General features: G+C 45.1%; 1 protein-coding gene across 2 annotated transcripts; it reads right to left on the bottom strand.

The window, feature by feature from the left end:
* Nucleotides 1–1,347: 1,347 nt before the first annotated feature.
* On the bottom strand, nt 1,348–24,782 carry cad (carbamoyl-phosphate synthetase 2, aspartate transcarbamylase, and dihydroorotase). Of its 2 annotated transcripts, XM_031581941.2 has the most exons (44): nt 24,296–24,782; nt 23,318–23,457; nt 23,026–23,155; nt 22,704–22,846; nt 22,118–22,259; nt 21,672–21,843; nt 20,623–20,808; nt 19,879–19,988; nt 19,595–19,737; nt 19,345–19,476; nt 18,836–19,069; nt 18,329–18,550; nt 17,816–18,004; nt 17,518–17,642; nt 17,208–17,341; nt 16,902–17,014; nt 16,260–16,510; nt 15,683–15,929; nt 15,403–15,501; nt 14,618–14,842; nt 14,098–14,280; nt 13,376–13,594; nt 13,063–13,230; nt 12,619–12,801; nt 12,262–12,366; nt 11,647–11,892; nt 10,986–11,067; nt 10,397–10,563; nt 9,934–10,098; nt 8,734–8,865; nt 8,357–8,558; nt 7,841–8,031; nt 7,261–7,401; nt 6,973–7,068; nt 6,688–6,829; nt 5,631–5,669; nt 4,901–5,067; nt 4,715–4,789; nt 4,277–4,489; nt 3,665–3,790; nt 3,256–3,411; nt 2,525–2,626; nt 2,271–2,365; nt 1,348–1,954 (listed from the first exon to the last, which is right to left on the bottom strand). In XM_031581941.2, the coding sequence occupies exons 1-44, from the start codon at nt 24,387–24,389 to the stop codon at nt 1,855–1,857; spliced, it is 6,726 nt and encodes a 2,241-aa protein (XP_031437801.1). In that variant the 5' UTR covers nt 24,390–24,782; the 3' UTR covers nt 1,348–1,854. The 2 variants fall into 2 exon arrangements, with proteins under 2 accessions (XP_031437801.1, XP_012684495.2); XM_012829041.3 differs by lacking the exon at nt 5,631–5,669.
* Between the last annotated feature and the right edge of the window lie 77 nt (nt 24,783–24,859).

Here is a 24,859-nt window from a genome sequence, read left to right as displayed (position 1 = left end):
TGGGCCGAGGATCGCCAGTTTGCCAACAAATTCGTGAACAAAAAATTGAAATGTTGAAAAACAATGTTTCTCAAAGAAAGATAGGAAGGGATTTTTATATTTTACCCTTCACAGTGCATAACATAATTAAAAGATTCAAGGAATCTGGAGGAATTTCAGTGCGTAAAGGGCAAGTGCGCAATCCCTCAGACGGCACTGCATCAAGAACCGTCATTCAACTATAAGCGATATAACCACATGGGCAGGATTACTTTGGCAAACCTTTGTCAAGCACTACAACATGTATTTACATCCACAAATGCCAGTTAAAATGCCAAAAGGAAGCCTAATGTTAACCGTGTCCAGAAGTGCCGTCGACTTCTCTGGGCTCGGAGGCATCTGGGATGGACCATCACACAGTAGAAACGTGTATTGTGGTCAGACAAATCAGTATTCCAGGTCTTTTTTGGAAGAAATGGACGCCGTGTGCTTCGGACCGAAGAAGAAAAGGACCATCAAGGCTGTTACCAGCAACAAGTCCAAAAGCCAAGGCCTGTCATGGTATGGGGTTGTGTCAGTGCCCTTGGCAAAGGACTTTACACTTCTGCCCTTGGCAAAGAACTTACACTTCTGTGATGGCACCACTAATGCCAAAAAGTACATAGAGATTTTGGAGCAACATATGCTGCCTTCAAGATGAAGGGAAGCCCATGGATATTTCAACAAGACAATGCAAAACCACATTCTGCACACATTTCAAAGGCATGGCTGTGGAAGAAGGGTGTGCGGGTGCTGGACTGGCCTGCCTGCAGTTCTGACTTGTCCCCAATAGAGAATGTGTTGCACATTTTGAAACGCATGGGGAAGACCCCATAACGTTGCACACCTTAAGACTTGTTTGCAGGAAGAATGGGACAAAGTTACACCTGAAATGCTTCCTCACTTGGTGTCTTCAGTCCATAACCGTCAAACATCAAATAATGTGCTGTTGCATTGTTTTCAATGTAAGACAGGTCAAAGAGAATTTATAAATGACTGTTTTCAGTTTTCATTTTAATTTAACATACCGTTTGGGGTTGTATATATATTAAAAAATTGTAAAGTGATGTTGTGCAATGTTCCTGTAATGATGGTCGTCGGAAAACTAACTGATAATCTCAGTGACCTCTGACCTGTGTGTTCCTTTTGCCCCATGACCATCATTCTAGTCATTCTGGGTTTGTGAACTCCGTGAACATTTAAGCTCACTGTCTCTGGCGTTAATAAAATGAATTCATTAATTCCTCATGTGCTGTAATCTTTACAAGGCTAATCTCTAAGGAACGGTCTCAGATGAATGTGTGCATCAGTAAGCAAGTACAAATTCTATACAATTTACCCAGGGGCTTATTTATTAATTTATCTAAAAATACAATCACATTCTTTGCAGAACAGTACCAAAAACAGGCTTACAAAGGTGTCAATCTAATACAGCATGAATGAAATACGCAAGGTCCCTTTTAACCACAGAAAAAAAGATCACAAAACAAAAAAGATGAAAAAGCAGTATGTCAGTAGACAAGGTTCTAAAATCTGCTTCCCTAACGTACAGATAGTGTTAAAGAGTTAATGGACTGACCAACAGAACAGTGGAAATGCAGTTGATAAAGGAAACGATCAGCAATTAATCTTGATACAGGCGATCACATGGAGAATATATAAGGCTCAACATCAGGAATGACGCACAGATCCAGTGAAGGACAATACTACAACTTCCCTTCTGTGTGTTCCCTGTGTGACCGTTTTGTATACTACTGTAGAAAAGGTTTTTTGGTGGCTTCGGTGGGCTAGCTGAATATTCATACAGGAGAGAGCACGGGGGGGGGGGGGAGAAATTCATCTTCCCAGCACAGTAGCCAGCAGAGCCATGCGGATGTACATGCCATTCTCAGCCTGGCGGAAGTACGCAGCTCTCGGGTCCGAGTCCACCTCAGGGCTACACACACACACACACACACACACACACACACACACACACACACACACACACACACACACACACACACACACACACACACACACACACAAAAGATGAGTTCCAGAGGTTAATCTGATTTTCCATTCATGATCAGAACATTTTAAAGTTGAAAACAAAGATGGACCCAAGGGTTGGTTTTCAGTTTGAGATATAAAATTAATGAGTGAGGGGAATGATAAGAAGGCTGATGCGATTTTGTTCTTGTAGAATTGAGTAATTACATGTGGAACACGCAAGATACTTGTGAAGCTGCAAAAAAAAAACAAGCGTGTACCTTATCTCATTAACTCTGGGCATCGGGTGCATGACAACCATCTTCCTCTTGGCTCCGGTCATGATGTGGGGTGTCAGGATGAACTGGCCAAAGCACTGTGCCACACACACACACACACACACACACACACACACACACACACACACACACACACACAGTTACAAGGATCTGCCAGCTAATCACAACAGAGCAGCAAAGAATACAGAAAGAGTAGAGAAGAAGAGAGGGAACAACAGATAAGCACGAACACTTACAGATTTGTACTCCTCCTCGGAGGCAAAGCGCTCCTTCTGGATTCTGGTCATGTACAGGACGTCGGTTTCAGGAAGAGCCTCTTCAATGCTGTCAAAGTACTCCTGCAGGCCAGAAAGCACACAGATAAAGACTTTGCATTACACCAGCTAGGCTCCATAGAATTTCCTCAGATGTCACATACACCGCTAAATATTACATTAGTATGAGACTTTTCAAAAAAAAAAAAAAATAAATAAATAATAATAATAATAATAATGTTTTTAGATTTATTTATGGGCTTTTTAGCCTTTATTTGGATAGGATAGTGAAGTGTTTTGGACAGGAAGTGAGGAGGAGTGAAGAGGATCGGGAAACGACAGCATTGTAGCCCGTAAATGGGGGGCTTATTGGCTCGCGCCACAGTGCCCCTGATTAGTATGAGTTACTAATTTCCAGCCCCTGAAATATCAAGAACTAATGTTTCAGCTTTGTCATTATAGGTTAGTGCAGACAAACTAGATTTAGTTAAATGGGAAATTCTCACCCAGAACCTCAAGCTTCTAATCACAACATTGATCATCACAAGTGCCAACATATGATCCCTGGTCATTGAACTTAACCAGATTGATGATGAGATCAAGGGAGTATTTGCCTCTTTTCTCAAACCCATTTTCTTCTTTGCACCGGTCATTACAGTATAATATGGAGGGGGGAGGGATCTGTCAAAACTGGCAACCCCACAACCATGTACCTGCTTAATGCCTTTGGAGGCCACAAAGCTGACGATCTTCTCTGGCATGTGGAGGTTCTTGGGTGTCACATAGCGAAGCGTGATCCTGTACTGGGTCAGCAGACGGGCCAGAGAGTGCACGGTCCGCCCGTGCTTCAGGTCACCCACCATGGTGATCTAAGGAGGGATATGATGAGAGAGATGAAAGGAGAAATGAATAAACTTTTTCCTTCCTGTATGTGGTCACATTTAATGGTTAACATCTCCGATTCCAAGCTAAACTCACAGACAAGCTGAAAGTCTAGTTTACCGATTACAAGCCATACTTCTAACGTGCTCCACTTGTTTCTGTTTCTTAGGGTCCATGCAGTCTTGGTGTGCATTGGCAAGAGCAAATGTATTGTATTAACGAGGAGATTTGCAGCCTTACAGTCATGCCGTTGACGGTGCCCAGCTCCTCTCGGATGGTGAAGACGTCCAGCAGGGCCTGAGTGGGGTGCTCCCCGACCCCATCCCCAGCGTTGATCACCGGCTTTCGGCAGAGCTTCGCAGCAGTCTGGGATGGAGGGTGGAAAAGAGAGAGACAAATAATAAAAAAAAAAGATTGAAAAAGAAACAGCCAGTGGAGAGACAATGAGAAACCAGTTTAGCATTTGAACCGCATCCCTGTACGCACCTCACAGAACCACAAAGTGGTAAAGACCAACTTAACTACTATCAGTTCAAACTAAAAAACACTAATCCTGATAACCTCTAACTTCTATAATCCAACATAATTTCTTTTCATCTACTGACTATAATCAATCGTAACAGTGTTAATTATTGGACGGCGTGTGTTATCGGCAAACGTCATGTTAACCCATTATTAAACTGAGCATATCGATTGTTAATCCATTATTAAATTTTGATTGTTTAACAGAATGGCCGATGTTTGACACTGTCCGATAACTGAAATAGCTACGCTACACATCTTGAATAAAAAAAAACACAACTTTGATAGGTCACGACTTATTCAGCTTGATGAGAGGCTGTTGGCCCTTACCTCCACGGCTCCAGGAGTGGGGTGGCGCAGCACGATCACGTCGGTGTAGCAGCTCATGGTCTGCACGGAGTCGGCCAGCGACTCGCCCTTCTGGGTGGAGGAGGTGGCCTCGCTGAAGTGAACCACCGAGCCGCCCAGCCTCTGCATGGCCGCCGCGAACGAGCTGCTGGTGCGCGTGCTCACCTCGTAGAACATGGAGGCCATCACTTTACCCTACACAAATATAAAACAAACACACACACGCATGCTTCATGGAACTGGTTTGCCATTTGTTATTTTCTGTGGTTGCCCAGAGCCCTAGAGAAAGCGCTAGTTCTTCACAAATAAATGAATGAGCATGAGCATGAGCGAGCAGGAATATTGTAGTCGGGTTGGTCTACTAGCAAGACAAAAATCACACACACTGGCAAGAGCCGTTATAAGTACCAAAAATCCTACCTTCAAAATGTCCAGACTTCTTTCTTTCTGCACCATTAGGCGAAGGGTGTGAGCCACATTGAACAAGTGAGACATCTGGGAGCAGAAACACACCAATGTAATGAAGAACTTCCATTGGGAAAGTCAGATGAACAGTAAAGAGCATATGCATCTTAGCCAAGGACAAGCTGAGGCCCAGGGGAGTACCTGCTCTTTGCTGAACTGGTGCACAGACAGGATGTGCTGGCCCACCAGCGGGTGTAACATGGGGGAGGTCTGGAGGTGGGACACGGCGGGAGTCTGGCCTGTCTGGGGGGAGAGGATCCTGGACAGAGGAGGAGGGTAGGGGTAGGGGTCTGCTAAAGCAGCCACATCTGAGGAAGGAGAACGACAAAAAACAGAAACGCTGTTTCCACGCATCCATGGCCAATACAGAACAGGAATGCATTAAGCAAAGCAGACAAGCCATTGGTAACGAAACTTCACACCAATACAATAACTGGCATTCCAGAATTACAGGCAGTTTATTTACAGAGAGAGAGAATGAGGAAAAAGGGAAAACCATTTTTTTTGCAAATGACCAAAGGTCAATGTTAGGTCAAAGGTCAAAATGATTTACTAGTGTCTGTTTGTAATTTCCTCCAATAATTCTCAACGCAAACAAAATGCCCATAATGCGATTGCCATGTCATTCATACAATAGTCAAGATCTGACGTCACTTCCTACAGCCATAAGCAACAGTGCAAAGCAAGAAGTACTAAAGCGGAGAGCACTCCCGCAGACACTTTCAAACATGTCTGCCTGCAACTTTTGTTATTGTCAACACCACCACTGGGCACACAGGTTGAAGGGAAATTGTGGACAGTGTAGCGGAGAGGGCGGGTGAGGCGAAAGGTTAGCGATAGCAACAGAACGTTTCCACAACAGATGGCAAACCTGTGTCATATGCCCTTCTTGCGCTGCCTGAGTCTTCCGCTGCGGCACACCCACACACACACACACACAGCCCCGGCACAAAGTTAAGAGACACACATTAGTTAGTATCAACTACAACATGCTTATGGGTACAAACTCAGAAATCAACGAATCACCTGTAACATTTACTCCCAATTTTGAGTGATTTGTGCCCATCAAAACATCAAGCAAAAAATCTCAGATCAAAGTTGTCGAACAACTTGATTAAGAGCTATGTCCAATCAGAACTAAAGGCCAATAATGATGACATGACAAAATCAATGGATTGTTTGTATGCTCTTGACTTGAGTTTAGCTGCTTCTGTCATTCTTGATTATTTTCTTCTTCTCCAATTTGTCATTTTTGTGTCACAAGTCATATATTACCAATGGCAAACAATCGCCGTCTATATTGAGAGGCAGTCAATACACCTGCAAGGGAAAATCCATATTCTAGCACTCTGACATCTTAGCAAGTACAAAGCACAACACAAAATTTGATTCATTTCAATTTAAGATTCACGTGCATGGGTTTACTAAAGGTTTAGGTGACCTACACACCTTGATGGCAATTCTGCAGTCTCGTTCATACTTTGAAATTGCGATAAGGGTTTTTGTCTATGGAAACACTGCATAGTGTCACTTTTTAAAACGCATCAAACTCTCCTAAATAGAAAAAAAAAATAAGTAAAATACTCTAATTAAAATATGAGCTTCCTCTTATATAGAACATAATCATAATTATTTAGTGGGGAGTCCCAACACACCCTTTGACCAGATATTAGTTCTGGATTGAGATTTTGAAGGAGAAGTTACCACTCAACATGGCTTAATGACTAGCAGCAAACTTGGCTTACTTGGCTACCACTCAACTTGGCTTAATGACTAGCAGCAAAGTTGGCCAGAGAGGAGCAGCAACACACTGCAGTATCTGGGTCCAAACTGGCCCACGTCACAGAGGCTGGCAGAGAATGCTATGCAGAGAATGCTATGCAGGGTGGTGGGGTTGGGGGATGTGAAGCTGCTGTAACTCTGGGTACCTGGGGGCAGGCCGGGGTCGGAGGCGCGATGAAGGCGGGGGGGCAGGATGAAGCGACCGTCCCCTGTAGCAGTGCGGCGTGGGCTGGGGGGTCTCACACGGAGAGCCTCGCTGGGGATGGGCAGGCGGGAAGTCTCAGGGGTCTGGTACACACACACACACACACACACACACACACACACAGTGTATTTCAGTTCAAAATCCATTCTGTATTAGTGTCCATGACGAAGCTGCTGGATATAAGGGAATTAAGTGGCAGGATCTGCCTAAATGCTGTTGACCTCACCTTAGGAGGCTCCTTCGCAGATTCATTGAGGATAGGGGTTGGTACAACAGATGACCAGGTCCTCACATCCTCGCCATAGCCTGGAGGCACTAGGACCTGGAGTCCAAGGCTCAAAAATGAGTCTCTCACTGTGACTGCACACACATTACACCCCCACCCCACTAAGCTTATACCAAATGATATATCAATGTTCAACATACAGCACATTACATTACACTGGTTTTCCCTGACCTTCATGTGACAGGTACTCTGAATCATCCAAAAAAAAAAGGGCACACACACACACACCTGTCCATCAATGTAAGCCACCTCTCCTCTCAACACCACTCTCCTCACTCGACCTTTGACCTTCATGCCCTCGAAGGGCGTCCACTTGGACTTGGTGAACTGCATGTGCTTTGGGATGACCCACTCCTGCTCCAGATCCACCTGCACAGGAAATCAACATAATAAAAAAACCTCCCTTGAAGCATCCTGCCGAGAAACCACCGAGCTATTATTAGACACAATTGCAGCCTCTCCAATGTTTTGCAATAGCTAAAAGACATGAGCAATAAACCACAGCCTAGAGAGAAAGCAGAACTGTGATCCTGCTTTATACGATGTGAAAGGATCATTCTGTGGTCTACCTCAGTGACGTGATGAATGCGCACCATGTAGACAGTTTATTGTATTCTTATGTAAAGCTCTTTAACTCTCTGTTCCCATACAGAGTTGAGTGACTAACTGGCTGCCATGTTAGTTTTTCATTTCACAACAGACCTGATACCATCCATTTATCTTAGCATGAGTATACACCAAACGGTTTGTTTTTTCTGCTGGTCATCCAACTCTCAAGCTCAAAAACCAAGTTGAGCCCTGACTGTACCTCCACGTAGGTGTTCTCCTGTGTGGGCAGGCCAAAGATGCGGCGGGGGTTCTCATACAGCCTCTGGATGATATCGTCCAGGGTGAGGCGCCCCTCGCTGACGGCGGTGAGCAGCAGGGGCAGCATGGTCTCCAGCCCCGGGTAGCCTGGAGGAGCCTTCTCCAGGTTCTTCTCGTCTACTGCGTGAGGGGCTACAGGGCCATGAAAGGAAGACAAAAAAAAACAAAACATAAAATTCAAGAGAGAAATATGCTTTCAAGAAGATTTTGATTTAATTACTGCCCCTGGTGGGGCTGTGGGAGGGCAAGTTGTAAATATGCCTAGGGTGAGCTTCAGCAAAGACAAGAACGGTCTAGCATCCATATGTAAACTTATCAGCCCTGAAAATAATAAAAAATTTAAATAAAATAAAAAAATAAATATGAATTAGGTCACTTCACCAACAAAGACCAAAAAAACAAAACAGAGGGAAAACAAACTTCATCTGCTACTCCGAGCTGCCTCCCCCCTGCTCACCGTGGTCGGTGGCGAAGCAGTCGATGATGTCCAGGTTCTCCCACAGCGCCTCCATGTCCTCCCTTACGCCTAGCATGGGTCGCACCTCCGCACGGCCTGCCCCGATCATTGCCACGTTGTCCTCGCACAGGAAGAGGTGGTGCGGCGCCACCTCGCACGTCACCTGGATGCCCTTCTGCTTGGCTGCACGGATGATTAGGATCTGGAGGTTCACAAGGTCAGAGGTCAGGAGGTCAGGATTCTGGTACAGTGCATACACAGATGAGAAATCTGAACTAGTATCTAAACTGCAGCATACAATTTTACAATGACCTGACTTACTCAAGCCAATTTAATGCGGAGTCACAAGATCTCCTACTGTTATAGCAGTGCCTTACCTCCTCCCTTTTAGCCACATGACAGATGTGCACGGCTCTCTGGTACAGCTGGGCCACCATCAAAATGGCCGCCACTGTCTGCTTCTCAGCATGGGCTACAATGGGCAAGTGCTTCGGCCACTTCTCAAAGTGCTACAGTCAAGAATAAGAAATCAATTAGTCATATAATCAGTCATCTCAAATTGCTAAAATCATGAGTAAGATAACAATTCCATCACATTCTAAGGCACAAACATGTTCAACTGTTGGCTCGTAAACATAGTCATTGATTTTTTCCCGTTTGAAGTACTTAAATTCAGACAGTCAACAGAATCACACTTGCATTCTGTCATGAGTTAGGACATTTTGGGCTCTAGAGGCCGCCAAAAAGACTGTCCCCGGCTTTGTTTTTTTTTATGCTATTGTCTGTTTTCCCCGCTCGTCAGTGAGTCATGTGACCAATTAGTCAGGTATTCATACCTGGCTATTGCTCATACTCATGGCTGCGTCTTTGGTTTTGAATTTTCTGGTATCGAGTTCTGGTCTTGAGTTTTCGTGTCTAGAGTTTCTTGCCTCAAGTTTGTCATTCCAACACACTGGAATCTATCCTGTGGTTTCTCGTAAGATATTTGGAAATGCTTAGCCTCCTGTTAGTTTAGCTTTTGAAGACCCAACTCTTCAGAGAGCACCTCCCCTCCTAACTGGCACCTGACTAGCGCTTAACTTGCACTTCAGCAGTTACATTCCTGCACTTCTTTTTCCTCTTTTCTAGGTTGTTGTTTTTCTAATTCTCATGTAAAGTAGTATTTATTGTTACACCATGCTTTTTTATTGCTCTTAGCTTGACTGTTCTCTCCCTTGTACGTCGCTTTGGACAAAAGCGTCTGCTAAATGACTAAATGTAAATGTAAATGTAGCCTTTGCTGTTTAGTTAACTTTGCTTTTGCCTGCCTTGCTGTTGCTCTGGGTTTCAGGATTGATCTCCTTCCGCAGGTTTTTTTCCCTCCGAGTTGCTCTGTTTTTGATTCAGATCTTCTGTGCGTTTGGATTATTCCTTATTTTTGGTCAAATAAAAGAACCTTTTACACATCTGCACTTGGGCCCTATAAAAAGTGATGTTTTTTTTTGGTACATTCTTATCAATTACCCTAGTACGGTATGACTCATATTGGGCTCATCAGGCGTACTGAATGGTTTTATAACCACACATTGTACTCGTACCTCCATCCACAGGGAGACATTGTCCATCTTCAGCGTGGAATAGGTGTCGTTCAGGTACATCTTCAGTCCCGCTGTGGAACTTGCGAGGGAAGGCAAGATGGCAGCATTGTCGGAGGCTGCTCCCACGTAAAGGGCATAGTCACAGCGGCACCCAGCCTTTGCAAGCTGAAGTTAGCAAGCAGACAGAGCATTACATGAAAACTTTAGGGAAGAAACACACAATTGATCGTAGCTGAAATCCCACCACGGCAGCCTATATATTCATTTAGAGAGCAAGAATTGCAGTTCGAAAAAGTTGGCCGATTCCTGAAAGAATGTGAAAGTGCAAATAGTGACATTATGACAACTGCAATTGTGGTAGCGTACATTTTTTACTCCTCAACTGTTAACTAAAAAAAAAAAAAAAAAGGAAACAAAAAACAAAAAGCTTGGTAAAATCGCCAGCACATCTCCCATCACGTACCTTCTGTGCCAGGGCGAGGGTGTTCTGGTCGATGATGGCGGGATTGGTGTTGGGCATGGCACACACCATGGTGACGCCCCCTGCCAGGGCAGCGGCTGTGCCCGAGGAGAAGTCCTCTTTGTGAGTGGCCCCGGGCTCACGCAGGTGGACATGGACATCAATGAGGCCTGAGGAAGAAGAGGGTAGCATCGTGACTACATCTCATGGAGGACGACTACAGACTTATAAATCCCAACGGAGCACTGTTACTCAATACAGAGAGAAAATCCATTGTAAGGAAGAATATAATATTAATAGAAGAATTTGTTCAATATATGTTACTCCAAGTAATCACAGGTAAATACAGAATATTTCTGCATGTGAAAAGCATGGAAATAATGAATAACACAAATCGGATTCCTGAAACTTCTACGATAAGGACCATGCCAAAGGTTTTTTCTCAAATTGGGAAAATAATGTTCTACCACCACCTCCTCCACTCAAGATCAAGCTTACTTTCATGAGCATCGCTGAGACAGGTGGCTGACGGTATCAGACTTTATGCTAATTTCGGTAAAAAGTTTACTGCCAAATTCTTTAAGTCGCTTACCTGGAAGACGGACCAGCTTCTGTGACGTCATGCAGTCCACGTGAGTCTTTACGGCAGGGGCTTGACCAATCTGGCTTAGTGCCTACACACACACACACACACACACACACACACAAAACCCGCCTTTAATGATCAAAAATGGTGCGGGCAAAGGCCCTGTCAATGACCTGAGCCTTACTCGCGTTAAACCCCAACTGAAAAAAGAAAAAGTACAGTACGTCGACAGCTTCAGGCATGTGCAGTGCTGAGAGGGAGCTGATTAACTGATGGTCCAACTCCAACATGGGCTTTCTGTCGTGTCTCTCTCAGAGCACGTTCTCATAACATCTCTCCCTCCCCCGTGACTCCACCTATTCCCACAAGATAAGCGCACTCTCCCATGAAGTCCTGCACTGAGCACTGATGTTTCTGTAACAGACTCGACTGCACATTCCAACAATGGCGGTTTAACACAGAGCAGCCGGTCAATCGAGGGGAAACATACAGAACTGTGTCCTTAGCATCACAAAGCATAAAGCTTTGCATAAAGCACCACAAAGCACAAAGGCAATCATGTGTGTGTGAGCAGAACAAGAAGTTCTATACCATACACTATACCCAAATACACCTAAAATGCGACAGTGCTCAATAATGACTCCTAATAATGCCGGCAGCTCCATACCTGTACGAACATCTTGGTGCATTTGATGTCAATGATGAGGGGCACAGAGTAGTCCACAGCCATACGGCGTGTGCGGTAACCCTTGGTGACGAAGGAGGAGAGGCGTCGACCGCCCGAGTTCCTCATGGACAGGTTGATCACCAGGTCGAAGTGGTTCTCCTCCAGGTAGTCCATGATGCTCCTCTGCTTCTCCTTGTTGGGGCAGTCCGACTCATCCTCCTCGAATGGCCAGTCCACCGCCATCACCTACACAGCACAAACAGTAGAGCATAAGCAAAAGAGTTTTGCGCTGTTATGATCACCTAATCATTTCATGGAGGTGTTGGAACAGGGCATTTTCTTATATTCATTCTCATTGGAAAAGAGTGTAGTGAATTTTTTTTCTTTCTTTTCGAAGTGAAATGACTTAATTTCTATTTGATGAAAACCTTTAAAAAAAGTGTTTCTATGAAGCCCAAGGGCCTAGTCCAACAGGGACACGGACACAGACACAGACACAGACACAGACACAGACACAGACACAGACACAGACACAGACACAGACACAGACACAGACACAGACACAGACACAGACACAGACACAGACACAGACGCACTGGGGGCATGGAGTGTTACCTTGACTCCGTGTTCTGTGTAGAAGTCAGCAGTGCCCAGGCTGGCATACAGATTATAGCCCAGACTCTCCAGTGTTTGTACCGCATGCAGCAGCTCACTCTTATTCTGAAGAAAAAGCGAGAAAAAAAAAAAGTACCTCACAGTGAATGCCACAGCAATGATGGGTCATGATTTAAGCACACTGCAAAAAGCTTGGTAACACTGCACATAAGATGAACAGTGGCAGTAAAATGCCAGCAATATTACAATTACTTGTACGTGTTGAGTTCTTTGTTGTTCAGTGTTTTCTATCCATTGCAACAAGACCATACTACCACCACCACCTTTCCTCTGGTTACTTGGTCAGAGGCTCTTTACCTTGTAGCTGCCGATGGAGAGCAGGATGTTCTTCTTGGGGATTTTAAAGCCGGTGCTGAGCATGGCCTTCAGGTAGGCCTCGTAGCGGTTCTCCCCGAAGCAGGCCACCTCTCCAGTGCTGGTCATCTCCACACCCAGCACCACGTCTGCGCCTGCCAGCCGAGAGAAGGAGAACTGGGGCACCTGTGGTCACAAGGGGGAGATTGCTGAAATAAGCCAATAAGCAACAAAATGACAACAAAAATGGGTAAATTATGTTTATTATGAAAAATCCAATGAGGAATTACATTTATTATATAAATATAAATACAAATCAAATGCACATGCCATGTGGTAGGAATTAATCTCAACTCCAATCTTTACCCATTCCTCTAAATATAAAGCTTAAACTTGGCCCACTCCATTTTGGGAGTGATCCAACAAATGTAGATAACATCTCATTACCTTGACGCCCACAATGCCAGTTCCTCTCATCAATCCCACCGGCTCCACCTCCTTTCCCATGATCACTTGCGCCGCCAAGGCAACCATGTCAACCCCCAGCGTCTTGGAGATGAAGGGGAAAGAGCGAGAGACTCGCACGTTGCACTCGATCACTTTCAGCTGGTCATCCTGTGGAAGCCCCAAAAACCATAATGCGTTAGATGTCAGGCTAATGGTCTATCTGGCTGGATTTGTGGACAGGGTTGCTTTTACTGGTCACTGGCACAATGCTTACTGCACTGGTCTGTGTGTATTACTGGCGCAGTAACCTCACCTTAGCGATGAGCTGCAGGTTGAAGGGACCAGTGACCTGCAGCTCCTGGCCGATGGCGTGGACGATCATCTTGATGCGCTCCATGGTCTTCTGGTTGATGTCCTGTGCCGGCGTCACCAGCGTGGCGTCCCCAGAGTGCACCCCGGCGTTCTCCACGTGCTCCGAGACGGCGATGGCAATGACCAGGCCGTCACACGCCACCGCGTCCACGTCTATCTCCTGAGAGTGGAGGACGTACAGTCAGTCAGTCCCTCCAGGAACTTGCAAGGGTTTGTTATGGCCAAAAGTGACAATTTGCAGAGCAAATCCTCAAATATTGCACTGATTTTCTGATTCTATCACCCCCCCTCCCCAATTTCCTGCGGGAATTTTGAAAACTTGTGATCCCACCAGAATCTTGGTTTGATGTGAATTTCACAATTGCTATTTCTCCTGTTTGCTTTCTAGGAATTCATTGCATCACAGCAATACCTCAGGCCACATGTAATGATTTCAAGAGTATAAAGTTCATAACAAAAACAATCAGCCAGCTTTATATTATTAACTATTGGAAAACGTAATCACATAATAGCACTGCATATGAAATGTACAGCCGTATGAGGTTAATGCACCCTATCATACAATTAAGATACTGGGTTTAGGGGTTTGATGGTTAGAAGACTGAGCTGGATGAGATGGAGAGAATGGTAGATGGAAAGCAGACTGGACTGGTGCTGGCTAACCTTAGCCTCCTGGATGAATTTGGAGATGACCACGGGGTACTCCTTGGACACGGCAACCGCGCTAGTCAGGTACTTCTCCAGGTCCCGGTCGGAGTAGGCAACGTTCATGGCTGCCCCGCTCAACACGTAAGAGGGCCTCACCAGGCAGGGGTAGCCCACTGTCTCGCAGAAATGCATGGCAGACTGGGCAGAGGATAGGCACTTTCAGACAGCATCATCGATTGAAAATATACCAACAAGGTCGTATTTCAAAAGTCAGGTAGGAAAATCCAGTTCTTGTATATTGCACCACTTGCATTTGATTGTTTACCTTGGATTATATAACTCCACAATTACAACTTCATAACGATGTATATGGACAGAAACCAAGTGGAACAACAACACTGCATTTTCACATGATGCCGACTCATTTCATTCTTGATACCTTTATGTAACTCAGAACAGGATTCCATGGTGCCAAACTCTCCCTGCCCACAACACACCAAAACACACCCACACCCTTCCACAAACGGCGCCTCACCTCGTTGTCTGACAGCTCTTTCCACCTGGGCTGGCTGATGCCGATGGTGTCCAGCATGCGGGAGAACTTGAAGCGGTTCTCGGCCGAGTCGATGAACTCCGGCGAGGTGCCCAGGATGCGGCACTGCTGCCTGTGCAGGGACATGGCGATGTTGTTGGGCAGCTGGCCGCCCATGGACAGGATGATGCCCTCTGGGTTCTCCATCTCATAGATGTCCATCACCACCTGAGAGAGGGCAGACAAGAGGGTGTTGAAGGCAGGGGTGATCAACGGAGCAAGTAAGTCAATATCAGAACCTGTGATGCTTGGCTTTTTCATGGCAAAAAATATATGGTAAAATCTAAATGAATAAATAATTAAATTACATGGATAAATAAATATCTATACAAGATGTTTCAAATACATGTGTGATAATTTTTTTTTTTTTTTAAATCGAGAACTTACTATATCTTATAGAATCTAGCGCTAATTTAAAAACAATATCCAAAATATCGTCGCCTTGTGGCGTTTAGGGCAGGACAATAGAGTAAAATATGCTGAATTGCCAGGGACGTTCTGCAGAAATGGCATGATGGTGGTTTTTCACCTTTCAATAAAAAAAAAAAGCATGGGTGAGCCTTGAATGACCAATACGCCACCTGCTATTCACCAACTGATCGTGTCTGGTGGGAAAGGGGGGCTATCGTCAGGGGTTTGAATGAGAGAGAGAGAGAGAGAGAGAGAGAGAGAGAGAGAGAGAGAGAGAGAGAGAGAGAGGGGGGCTGTCAATGAGACTGGGGTCTTACCTCAAAGGAGATCTCATCAAAGTAGAGTCGGTCGCACATGTCGTAGTCCGTGCTGACGGTCTCTGGGTTGTAGTTCACCATGATTGTTTTGTAGCCCATCTGAAAATGAATGGAAAATGAAACAACAGGGTGAAGAGAAAACTAAAAAACAACAGAGTTCACCTATGAGTTGAACCTATTCCATCCTCCCCCCACAGTTGGCATCTTGTGCTCTGTATCGCTTCTCTCTCTCTGGAGCTCTACTCTCACGCTCTGCTAAATGACGAGATGTAAATGTCACCTTGCGGAGCTCCATGATGCAGCCCACGGCGCACCAGTCGAACTCCACGCTGCTGCCGATGCGGTAGACGCCCGAGCCCAGCACCATGACGTGGGGATGCTCGTAGGCCAGGTCGTTCTCAGTGCCGTTGTAGGTCAGGTACAGGTAGTTGGTCTGCGCCGGCCACTCCGCCGCCACCGTGTCGATCTGCTTGACCACGGGCAGGATTTTCCAGTCGTGCCGCAACTTTCGCACGGCTAGTTCAGTGCTGCAGGGAGGCAGATGGAAACAACAGGACAGGGGGGACGGGACGGGGGGACGGGGAGAATGGATGCGTGTTGAAGTTAGAAAGGATAAAACACTGAAGTCTGAATTCTTTTCACTTTCATAATATGTTTTTGTTGACAGGGCACACCAATCTTGCACATTGTGATACAAGATTATAAAAGCACATTTTTTAACTGCTAGACGAACAGAAGATACATTCTGAACTGCCTAAACTCAAGCTCTAACTTACAGTGCATTGCTTCACTCTTGCCAATATTAAGCTTATTACTAATGGGCAACATCAAAGAGTCCTGGTTATAGCTGTAGGTACCTTTGCACAGCCTGAGCGATCTGCTTGTCTGAGAAGCCCAGTTGCTTGGCCTTTCTCATCACCTCTGGAGGGATGGTGCTCTCGTCCTGGTTGTAGGTCTCCAGCAGGTGCTCGTGGTCCGTGATGTTCTTCATCTTGTGCAGGAACCAGTGGTCGATCTTGGTCAGCTCGTACAGGCGGTCCACCGTGTACCCAGCCCTGAGTGCTGCGGCCAGGACGAAGATGCGCTTGTCTGTGGGCATCTGGAGCTCCTGTGAAGTAGGAAAATATTGATCCATAAATGGCAACGCAAAACACAAATGCACATATATATGTGGGTGTAACACACACACACACACACACACTCACTTTGAAATCACACGATCATTGTGTTTTTTTTTTTTATTCCTGTATTTTTTTTTTTATTTGTAGGATTATTTATTCATTGATTGTATTTTGATTTATTATATTGTTGGATTATTTACATATTCTTTGAAGTCTCTGGCAAGAATCTCTTAACTGCTCTGACTTGAGAAACAACATGCCACAAGCTGCTTTTACTCAAACCAGTTTAATGTTCAGACATGTCATTAGGCAATTCCCCATTCAAAGCATGCTGCAATTTGCACTAGATGATTAGAGGACAAAAGCTGCCTGGCAAACCTGATCAGAAGCTGGTTTGAGCTTGTAGTCAAATCCCACACAGTTCTCATCCACCATCCTCAAGGCTTTCTGGAAGGCCTCCTCAAAGCTCCGACCTATGGCCATGACCTCACCTTGGAGCACATGAGAATAAGTCATTAAAGTCTGCAGATATGGTTCACATTTTCTAAATACAATGCTTCATGAAACTTTGAAACGCACAACTTATCAATCTAGTCACTGTCTGTATGTATTTAAGATCAAGGGATGTTTTTCAAAGTATGCACTGTGAAACCTATGTAAAGTATGCATGCAGCCCAGTCTTACCCACACTCTTCATGGAGCTTCCAATTTGGGTGCTGACCCGCAGGAACTTGCTCAGGTCCCACCGTGGGACCTTCACCACACAGTAATCCAGACTGGGCTCAAAGCAGGCCGTGGTGGAGTTGGTCACAGAGTTCCTGAGGCAGAACAGCAAACAAGATGTCAAGATGTTAATGCTACAAAATAATGCATGTTAATGCTGGAAGAATAATCAGGAATAGCAATTGAACTCTGTCGAACACACACACACACACACCATCAAAAATGTTTAAATGGCCATTACACGATGTTGGTGTTTAGGGGTGAGACTCACTTAAGGGCCGGAAGAGGGATCCCCAGGCCCAGTTTGGCAGCCACGTAGGCCAAAGGATAACCAGTGGCCTTACTGGCCAGGGCTGAACTCCGGGAGAGGCGTGCATTCACCTCAATGATGTAGTACTGGGAAAACCAAAAAAATACAGGCACATGTCAAAAACACAAGTTCGAAAAAAAAAAGAAGATAACATTTCACCCAGCTACATAACAGCCATATCTATTTGCTTAGGCTAGCAAGAAACTGATAAAGACTTTCTAAAGTATAAATAAACTGTTAGCGTTCCTGCCAGATGTACCTGCTCGGACTCCGGGTTGAGGGCGTACTGGATGTTGCACTCTCCCACGATGCCCAGATGGCGGATGACCTTGATGGCGGTGTTCCTCAGCATGTTGTACTCGTAGTCGTTCAGCGTCTGGCTAGGGGCCACTACGATGGACTCTCCCGTGTGAATGCCCAACGGGTCGATGTTTTCCATGTTACACACCTAGGCAGGAGATAGCGTTTACACATGAACAATATGAATAAAGAGTGTTCAAACTCAGAAACGGTTTCTTCTTTCCTTAACATTTCATGCCCTATAAAAGCTTAAGCTCCACGCTGGCGTTTATCTAAGTGACACTGCTTTCTGGCAGCCCACCAAACACTCTAAGGCCCCTATTAGACAACCTGGCCATTTCAGCATTGTCGAAATGTCCTGAATGTAGTGTTTAGAGAAGTGGTCAATGCTGCAGTACATCCATCTATAAAAGGAAAAGTTCCCAGATCTCCCAGAAGTCCCAGATCTCCCAGAATGAGGAAGTGAACGTACCGTGATACAGTTGTCATAGGCGTCCCTGACGACCTCATACTCAATCTCCTTCCAGCCCTTGAGGGACTTGTCCACCAGGACTTGAGAGGTGTGGGCAAAGGCCGCGGTGACCAGCGTGCTAAGCTCATCACTGTTGTTGGCAAAGCCAGAGCCCAGTCCTCCCAGAGCAAAGGCAGAGCGCACTAGCACAGGATAGCCAAGTCTCTCTGCTGCAGCTATCGCCTGAAGAAAGAGACAGAGGGAGAAGAGATGAAGAGAAGAGAGCGATTAAGCACAGACATATTCAATAAAACAACAACAACAACAAATCAGATGGAGATGAAAAAGTTATAAACACTGAAAATGAGCCAGTGGAGACCTTATCAATATATCCAGATTTTTTTTTTTTTTAAATATAGGATACATAATCTTTACATTAACTACAACTCCATAACATTAACACCGACTAATAGGCCTTCTACTACTAAAACAACCCATCTGTATCCATGGTTACTCTCCTCTGCTCACCTGCTCCACAGACAGTGCTGCTTCGCTGGGAGCCACGTGCTCGTTGATCTCCTCCATCTTCTCCACAAAGATCTTCCGGTCCTCCGTCATCTCGATGGAGGAGACGGGGGTGCCCAGGACGCGCACCTGATACTTCTCCAGCACCCCGCGCTTGGTGAGCTCCACCCCGCAGTTCAGCGCCGTCTGACCGCCGAAGGTGAGCAGAACGCCATCAGGACGCTCGTTTTGGATCACCTAAAGAAAGAAAGAACAAATTCTCTGCTGAGTATATATTTGTGTATGGACAAATCTGTGAAACAAGACAAGCTTTTTCCATTTTCCATTCTCAACTTAACTAGTATTTAGTTCTGTCAACTTACTCCTGGATACTCCTTACTCCTAGATACAATTACATCACATTCATTTTGTTCCAAAGCACAACTGTTCATCTTGAACTAAGACCAGGCTGTCATTACTGGAAAGCCCAGTGATGATAAACGAATGTTTTACTGCAAAAACACTTGTCTTACCTGGGTAACATACTCTGCGGTGATTGGCAGGAAGTAGACTTTGTCTGCCAGGCCCTTGGAAGTCTGCACTGTGGCAATGTTGGGGTTGATGAGCACAGTCTGGACATTCTCCTCTTTCAGGGCTTTGATGGCCTGCAGTTAAAACATGTCTCTGTTAGCACAACGTGAACATGGAGATGTAGCGTCAGACTCTGATGGGCATTTAGAAGAAATGTGTGACCCAGGTGGTGCGATCTGTGTATTCACTGACCTGAGACCCTGAGTAGTCAAACTCTCCAGCTTGGCCGATGGACAGACCTCCAGACCCCAGGATCAGCACCTTGTGGGGGCGGACAAACGCAGCAGGGTCGGGAGAATCCGGGTAGGCCAGGTGATCTGTCAGTCTCTGCTTCACTGTGAGGGACAAGGCAAGCAGTTACTCATCACTTTACTGTGAACCCATGTTAAAGAGTCATGTGATATATAGGCCAGCTGGATGTGATTAAAAATGTACAGTCTTTCAAGACCACGTCACTTTAGTACTGCTTCCCATACCTGGTTTACCACTCCTGCCCTCCTTGACATCCCTGACTGTGTCCAGAAACACGTCAAAGAGACTGACCAGGTCAGTGGGGCCAGCCATATGCTCAGGGTGGAACTGTACACTGTTGGATTAAGACATAGTTGGTCAAATAAAATTAGGGGTGGGGGGAAAAAAAAATCGATTTTTCGATTTCTCTCGATTCTCTCTAGAACGATTCTGTCTCGATTCAGAAAAGTTCATAATCGATGTTTTAATAATAATAATAATACAATTTTTTTTTTTTTTTTAATAATAAATTTTTTTTTTTTTTACACATTCATTTTGTGTTGAAATGCAAGCGGCATCGATTATTGCAGACTCTGAGTAGCAAACTAATATGTTTTAAAAAATGAGATGCATCGATAATCGTTTTAGAATTGATAATCGATAATCGGTTTAGAATCGAGAATCGGTTTAGAATCGAATCGTTGACCTCTGAATCGGAATCGAATCGAATCGTGAGGTGCCAAGAGATTCCCACCCCTAAATAAAATGCACCTGATGTTCTGAAGTAAAGTCTGAAACCAAAGTACAATAGGCCCATCATTCCATTCATGACTCTGGCAACTTATTATCACAGTAAATACAAACATGTCAGGATACTGGTGTGGTTAAAAAAAGCCCAACCACTTTTCCACACTTCATGAAAAACACTATGTTTACCATGTTCATATGGCAAATTAAACTAAAATAGTAATAGTGTTACAGAACTGTACCTGAAGAGGGGTTTGGTGTTGTGGACGATGCCCTCGCTGCTCTGGTCGTTGGCATTGGTGAAGAGTACGTCCCAGCCTTCTGGCAAGGTGTTGGGGTCTACGGCAAAACCGTGGTTCTGTGAGGTGATGTAGCAGCGGCCGGTGCCTTTGTGGATGCACGGCTGGTTGTGACCACGGTTCCCATACCTGCACACACACACACACACACACAAAAAAGTGAGGTGACAGGACCAAATGCCGTGCACCTGTTTCATAAACGTTGTCTACCTTCTGAACCTGATCAAAACCCCTCCACACTGTGGTTATATTGTGATTAGGACTGGCTGGCATGACCACAAAGCTTGTAGAAGGTTCCCTCTATTACCACCAACTAAATGGGTAATGCCATTGAGTTTGCCCTCAAGAATGAATGATTGACCATACAAGCCATCACACACCTGAGCACAAATGTCACTGCTACCCCCAATACTATATGTCCAAACACACTCAGCATTGGTTGTGACAAAAGTATGGAGGAGGCCCCTGATGACCAAGGACCGAGTGAACCCGCTGACCGTCCAGCTGCCTGCTCAGGAATGCCAGTGGGACAAGGCATTTCGGGGGGACCTTGAGCGGGCACTAACAAAGTAGCCATCCCAGGAGCCTTAGCAAAACATACTGGCTCACCCTCAGTGCTGCTACTAGTCTATTATCTGTGGCCAAGACTGCTGAGCTGCACAAAAAGCAGCGTTTCACACCAGACTGCTCCCAGAGACAGACAGAAAATAGAAGAGATAGAGGAAGAGGGAAAGACAGTGTGGAGTGAGGGATAGAGAGAAACTGATAGAAAGGAAAAGGGGGATAGAGTGGTCCGAGGAGGAATAGATACAGAGGAGGCCACACAATCATGCTAGCGTGAGGAGCTGCTTTTGTGCTCCTCTCACGCCTCTTTGGAGCTTAAAGCCTCACTTTCAATGTGGACAGACATGTAGTTTGTCTTTTTTCTAGAGTCCAAGCAAGGTACTGGTCATCTCCTGCTAGACAGTTAGTGGTTTGAAAGCGCGACCTACTTCATCTTGTAGGTCTTGGCCCCGATGACCAGAGAGAGCAGCTGGTGGCCGAGGCAGATGCCAAACAGGGGCTTTGGGTTCTCCACACACAGCACCTTTTTCAGGTTGTCCACGGTCTCTCTGCAGAACTCTGGGTTTCCTGGGCCATTGCTGATAAACAGGCCATCAAAGTCTACAAAAAAAAGAGGAATATTGTCAGATATAAAAAATAAGTTCTTAAATAGTCATGGAAGTAATATTGTAGTGATCTAAACAAGTGTGGTTGATTGACAGCTTTCAGTGGGAAAAGGAAAGTGCATGTTATTTTATGCCTATTAGAGCCAATTTAGAGATAACGGATAAAAAAGAACAATATTGATTCAGACTGTTTGAATCTAAAAAGGGTATTGAAATGAAGACGGCAGACAGATATGAATGGTACAGTCTTGAAGGTTATTGTAACTTGCCTTTGCTATCCAATGGATGGTCCCAGGGGACCACTGTGACTCGGGCCCCTCTCTGGCACAGGCAGCGGATCTGGTTGTTCTTGATGCCGCAGTCCAGTGCCACAATCCTGACACTGCCCTCAGGGTTGAACACCCTTGGCTCCTGTCATACACACACACCAAGTGGAGCAGAGCAGAGAAGGGTTTGGGAAAGCTCAGAAGTGTACGAGGAAGACATTTTAAAAACACACTGACAAACAACCCATCACAAAATGCAATGCTTCCCAAGCTCCTTTACAGCTGTGGCAAACAAAGCCCAAAACAGCAGTCTTGTCAACACATGTATTTGATGTACATACATACATACTTCTATGTGTATGTAAATTTGTATCCAGATTTATATTTATGTTTCTTTTGTCTCTCTTTGTCGACCCTCCCCCGCCCATTGTTTACGCCACACAACCAAGACAAATTCCTTGTATGTGGCCATTCCTCGTTCTTAGCAATAAACCAAAATCTCAGATTCTAATACATGAGCTGAAACCTACACTACCCCCAACAGCCCCCTGTCATTTTCTGCCAGACCAAACGCATGCTGATACTGTACCTTCATGGACACCTCTTTAACCAGGTTTCTGGTGTCAGGGTTGTCAAAGGGAATGCTCGCAGCAAGGGTGCCCTCCACCACCAGCCTCCCCAACATGGTTCCCTTCTCACGAATCTTCTTGGTCAAGCATCGAGTGTCCACCCCTGTATCAACAACGTGTCAGGATTTCCCCACCAGATTACAGACTGATTCAGTGCTACGTTAAGTCACATGTTGTTTTGATTCAGCAATTGAGATGCTGACAACTAAAAGAATCAAAAGGTTTTCTGGGAGATGAATGTTTAAGGGGAATGAAAAGGGTGCAGAAGTTCTGAGCACCCACCCTGTAGCCCAGGGATGCCATGCTCCTTCAGCCACTGGTCCAGAGACCTGGCTACACTCCAGTGGCTTGGATTCTGAGACAGTTCACCAACGATGAGAGCAGCGACATGGATTCTGGAGGACTCAAACCACTGGGAAAACACCATCAAAAAGTTGTAATGTAGCAAATGTGGCCATAAAACACAATTTATTTCAGTATTGACATTAGGTTATTCATACAATAATGACATTGATATAATGGCATAAATGACAGTAAATCAGTGATAGGGTAGGGAATGGTTTTCTCTGAACACCTTGCTGAGTCCAAAGTCTCCCTCCTCGTCCTTGGGGACCCCATAATTTCCGATGAGGGGGTAGGTAAGGGTCAGGATCTGAGACTTGTAGGAGGGGTCTGTGAGGGCCTCTGGATAGCCCACTATGCCCGTCTGAAAAACTGCACATAGGAGATGTTTGAGGTACCTCAGTAAAACTGGGAGGGAGTTAAGGGGACAATTCCATGCGATCTCCATACATTTCAATTTAGGAAAGGAAAGAGTGAAATTTCTCACATTGAAAGAGTCAATGGGAAACTAAAAATATAAGTGTGTTTCTCAAACATTATGATTATGCAGTGTGGGTAATTAGGGAGTGGTTTAATCACGGTCAAGCTAGCAGGTGACTTGAACACAACTGCACATCATTGCAGAGTCTGGGACAGATATACATTTTGTGATTACTCTCGAGTAATTTTGTGACAATTTTATAATATTTATTACGAAAATATGAAAACATTCTAGACAATTGTAACTTAGATGAACCTACATGTGTTTGCCTGTAAGTATATTTTATGATACAAATATATATATCACTGTATGACTTTAACTCATTCCAGAAATACTTATGTACATCCGAAATCCATGGTATTTAATTGATAAACTGTTTACACATAAAGAGCTGTGGGAAAAGTTATGAATCATGGCATCAAAATCAGTTGATCGCTGCGATGGGAAGAGTGAAGTGCGCATGCTTATGGATAGTACTACCCGAAGATCTTGAACCTAATAGCGCCAAAGAAATCCGGTGGAGTAGGCGAGTAGACAGCCACGTTGGTTAAGTTCCATTTAGCTAACCTAACTAGCTATCTTTAAGCTAGGTATAGTTGTAAGGCTGGCTTGACGCGGAAAATAAATGCATGGTTCCCGAAGGATCCCATATTAAATGAATCAAAAATGACCACCTGAAGTTGAACCTGTTTCTTGTATGTAACGTAAGGTATAGTGATGTCGACTTACCAACTTCACCAGACACTGATGCACAAGCGCCGAAAAGGCGGCCTTGGAACGTGGTCCCGTCCTCTAAAATCAGGGATGCCATTTTCTCCGACATAGTTGGATGTTTTTGTATTGTAACGTTGTGTAACCAATATAGGAGAATCTGTAACTCACGAAAGCCTTTCTAATGCCTATCAACTAATAGCTATCAATGAACCGGCTCAGAAAGGTTATCAGGAAGCGACAGGAGACCCACGTGAAGAACACGCCGGCAGCAGCAGGATGTTCTGTCCGGATGATGAAAAACGTGTCAAATCGCAGCTAAATGCGCCTGTGAACGAGTGAAAAGAACAAGGCTGTCTCGGTCGGTCGGAATCTGAATAATAGAATTACCATCCAGCTGTTTCGCTCAATAATCTAGAAAAAAAGTATCTGTATTGCCCCTAAAACAAGGTCCACACTGCTTGGCAGCCACGGCAGTGTGGAAAAGATACAGGGCACCCACGGTGGCTACATAGAGCGTAAAAGTAGCGTCAGCACGTTCAAGGCAAAGGGGAGGAGAGAGAAGTTGGACAGAACCGATTG

This window comes from Clupea harengus, chromosome 15 (assembly GCF_900700415.2).
Source record: "Clupea harengus chromosome 15, Ch_v2.0.2, whole genome shotgun sequence".
NCBI classification, from domain to species: Eukaryota; Metazoa; Chordata; class Actinopteri; order Clupeiformes; family Clupeidae; genus Clupea; species Clupea harengus.
Note: the sequence above shows the minus strand (reverse complement) of the source record. Positions and strands in the feature narration are given on the sequence as shown.

Coding starts and splice junctions, on each gene's coding strand:
- cad (XM_031581941.2), bottom strand. CDS start 24,389: ATGTCGGAGAAAATGGCATCCCTGATTTTAGAGGACGGGACCACGTTC. Junction 10,099..10,396: donor CCCTCGCCCTGGCACAGAAG/GTACGTGATGGG, acceptor TGCTAACTTCAG/CTTGCAAAGGCTGGGTGCCG. Junction 6,830..6,972: donor CTGCGAAGGAGCCTCCTAAG/GTGAGGTCAACA, acceptor TGTGTGTACCAG/ACCCCTGAGACTTCCCGCCT.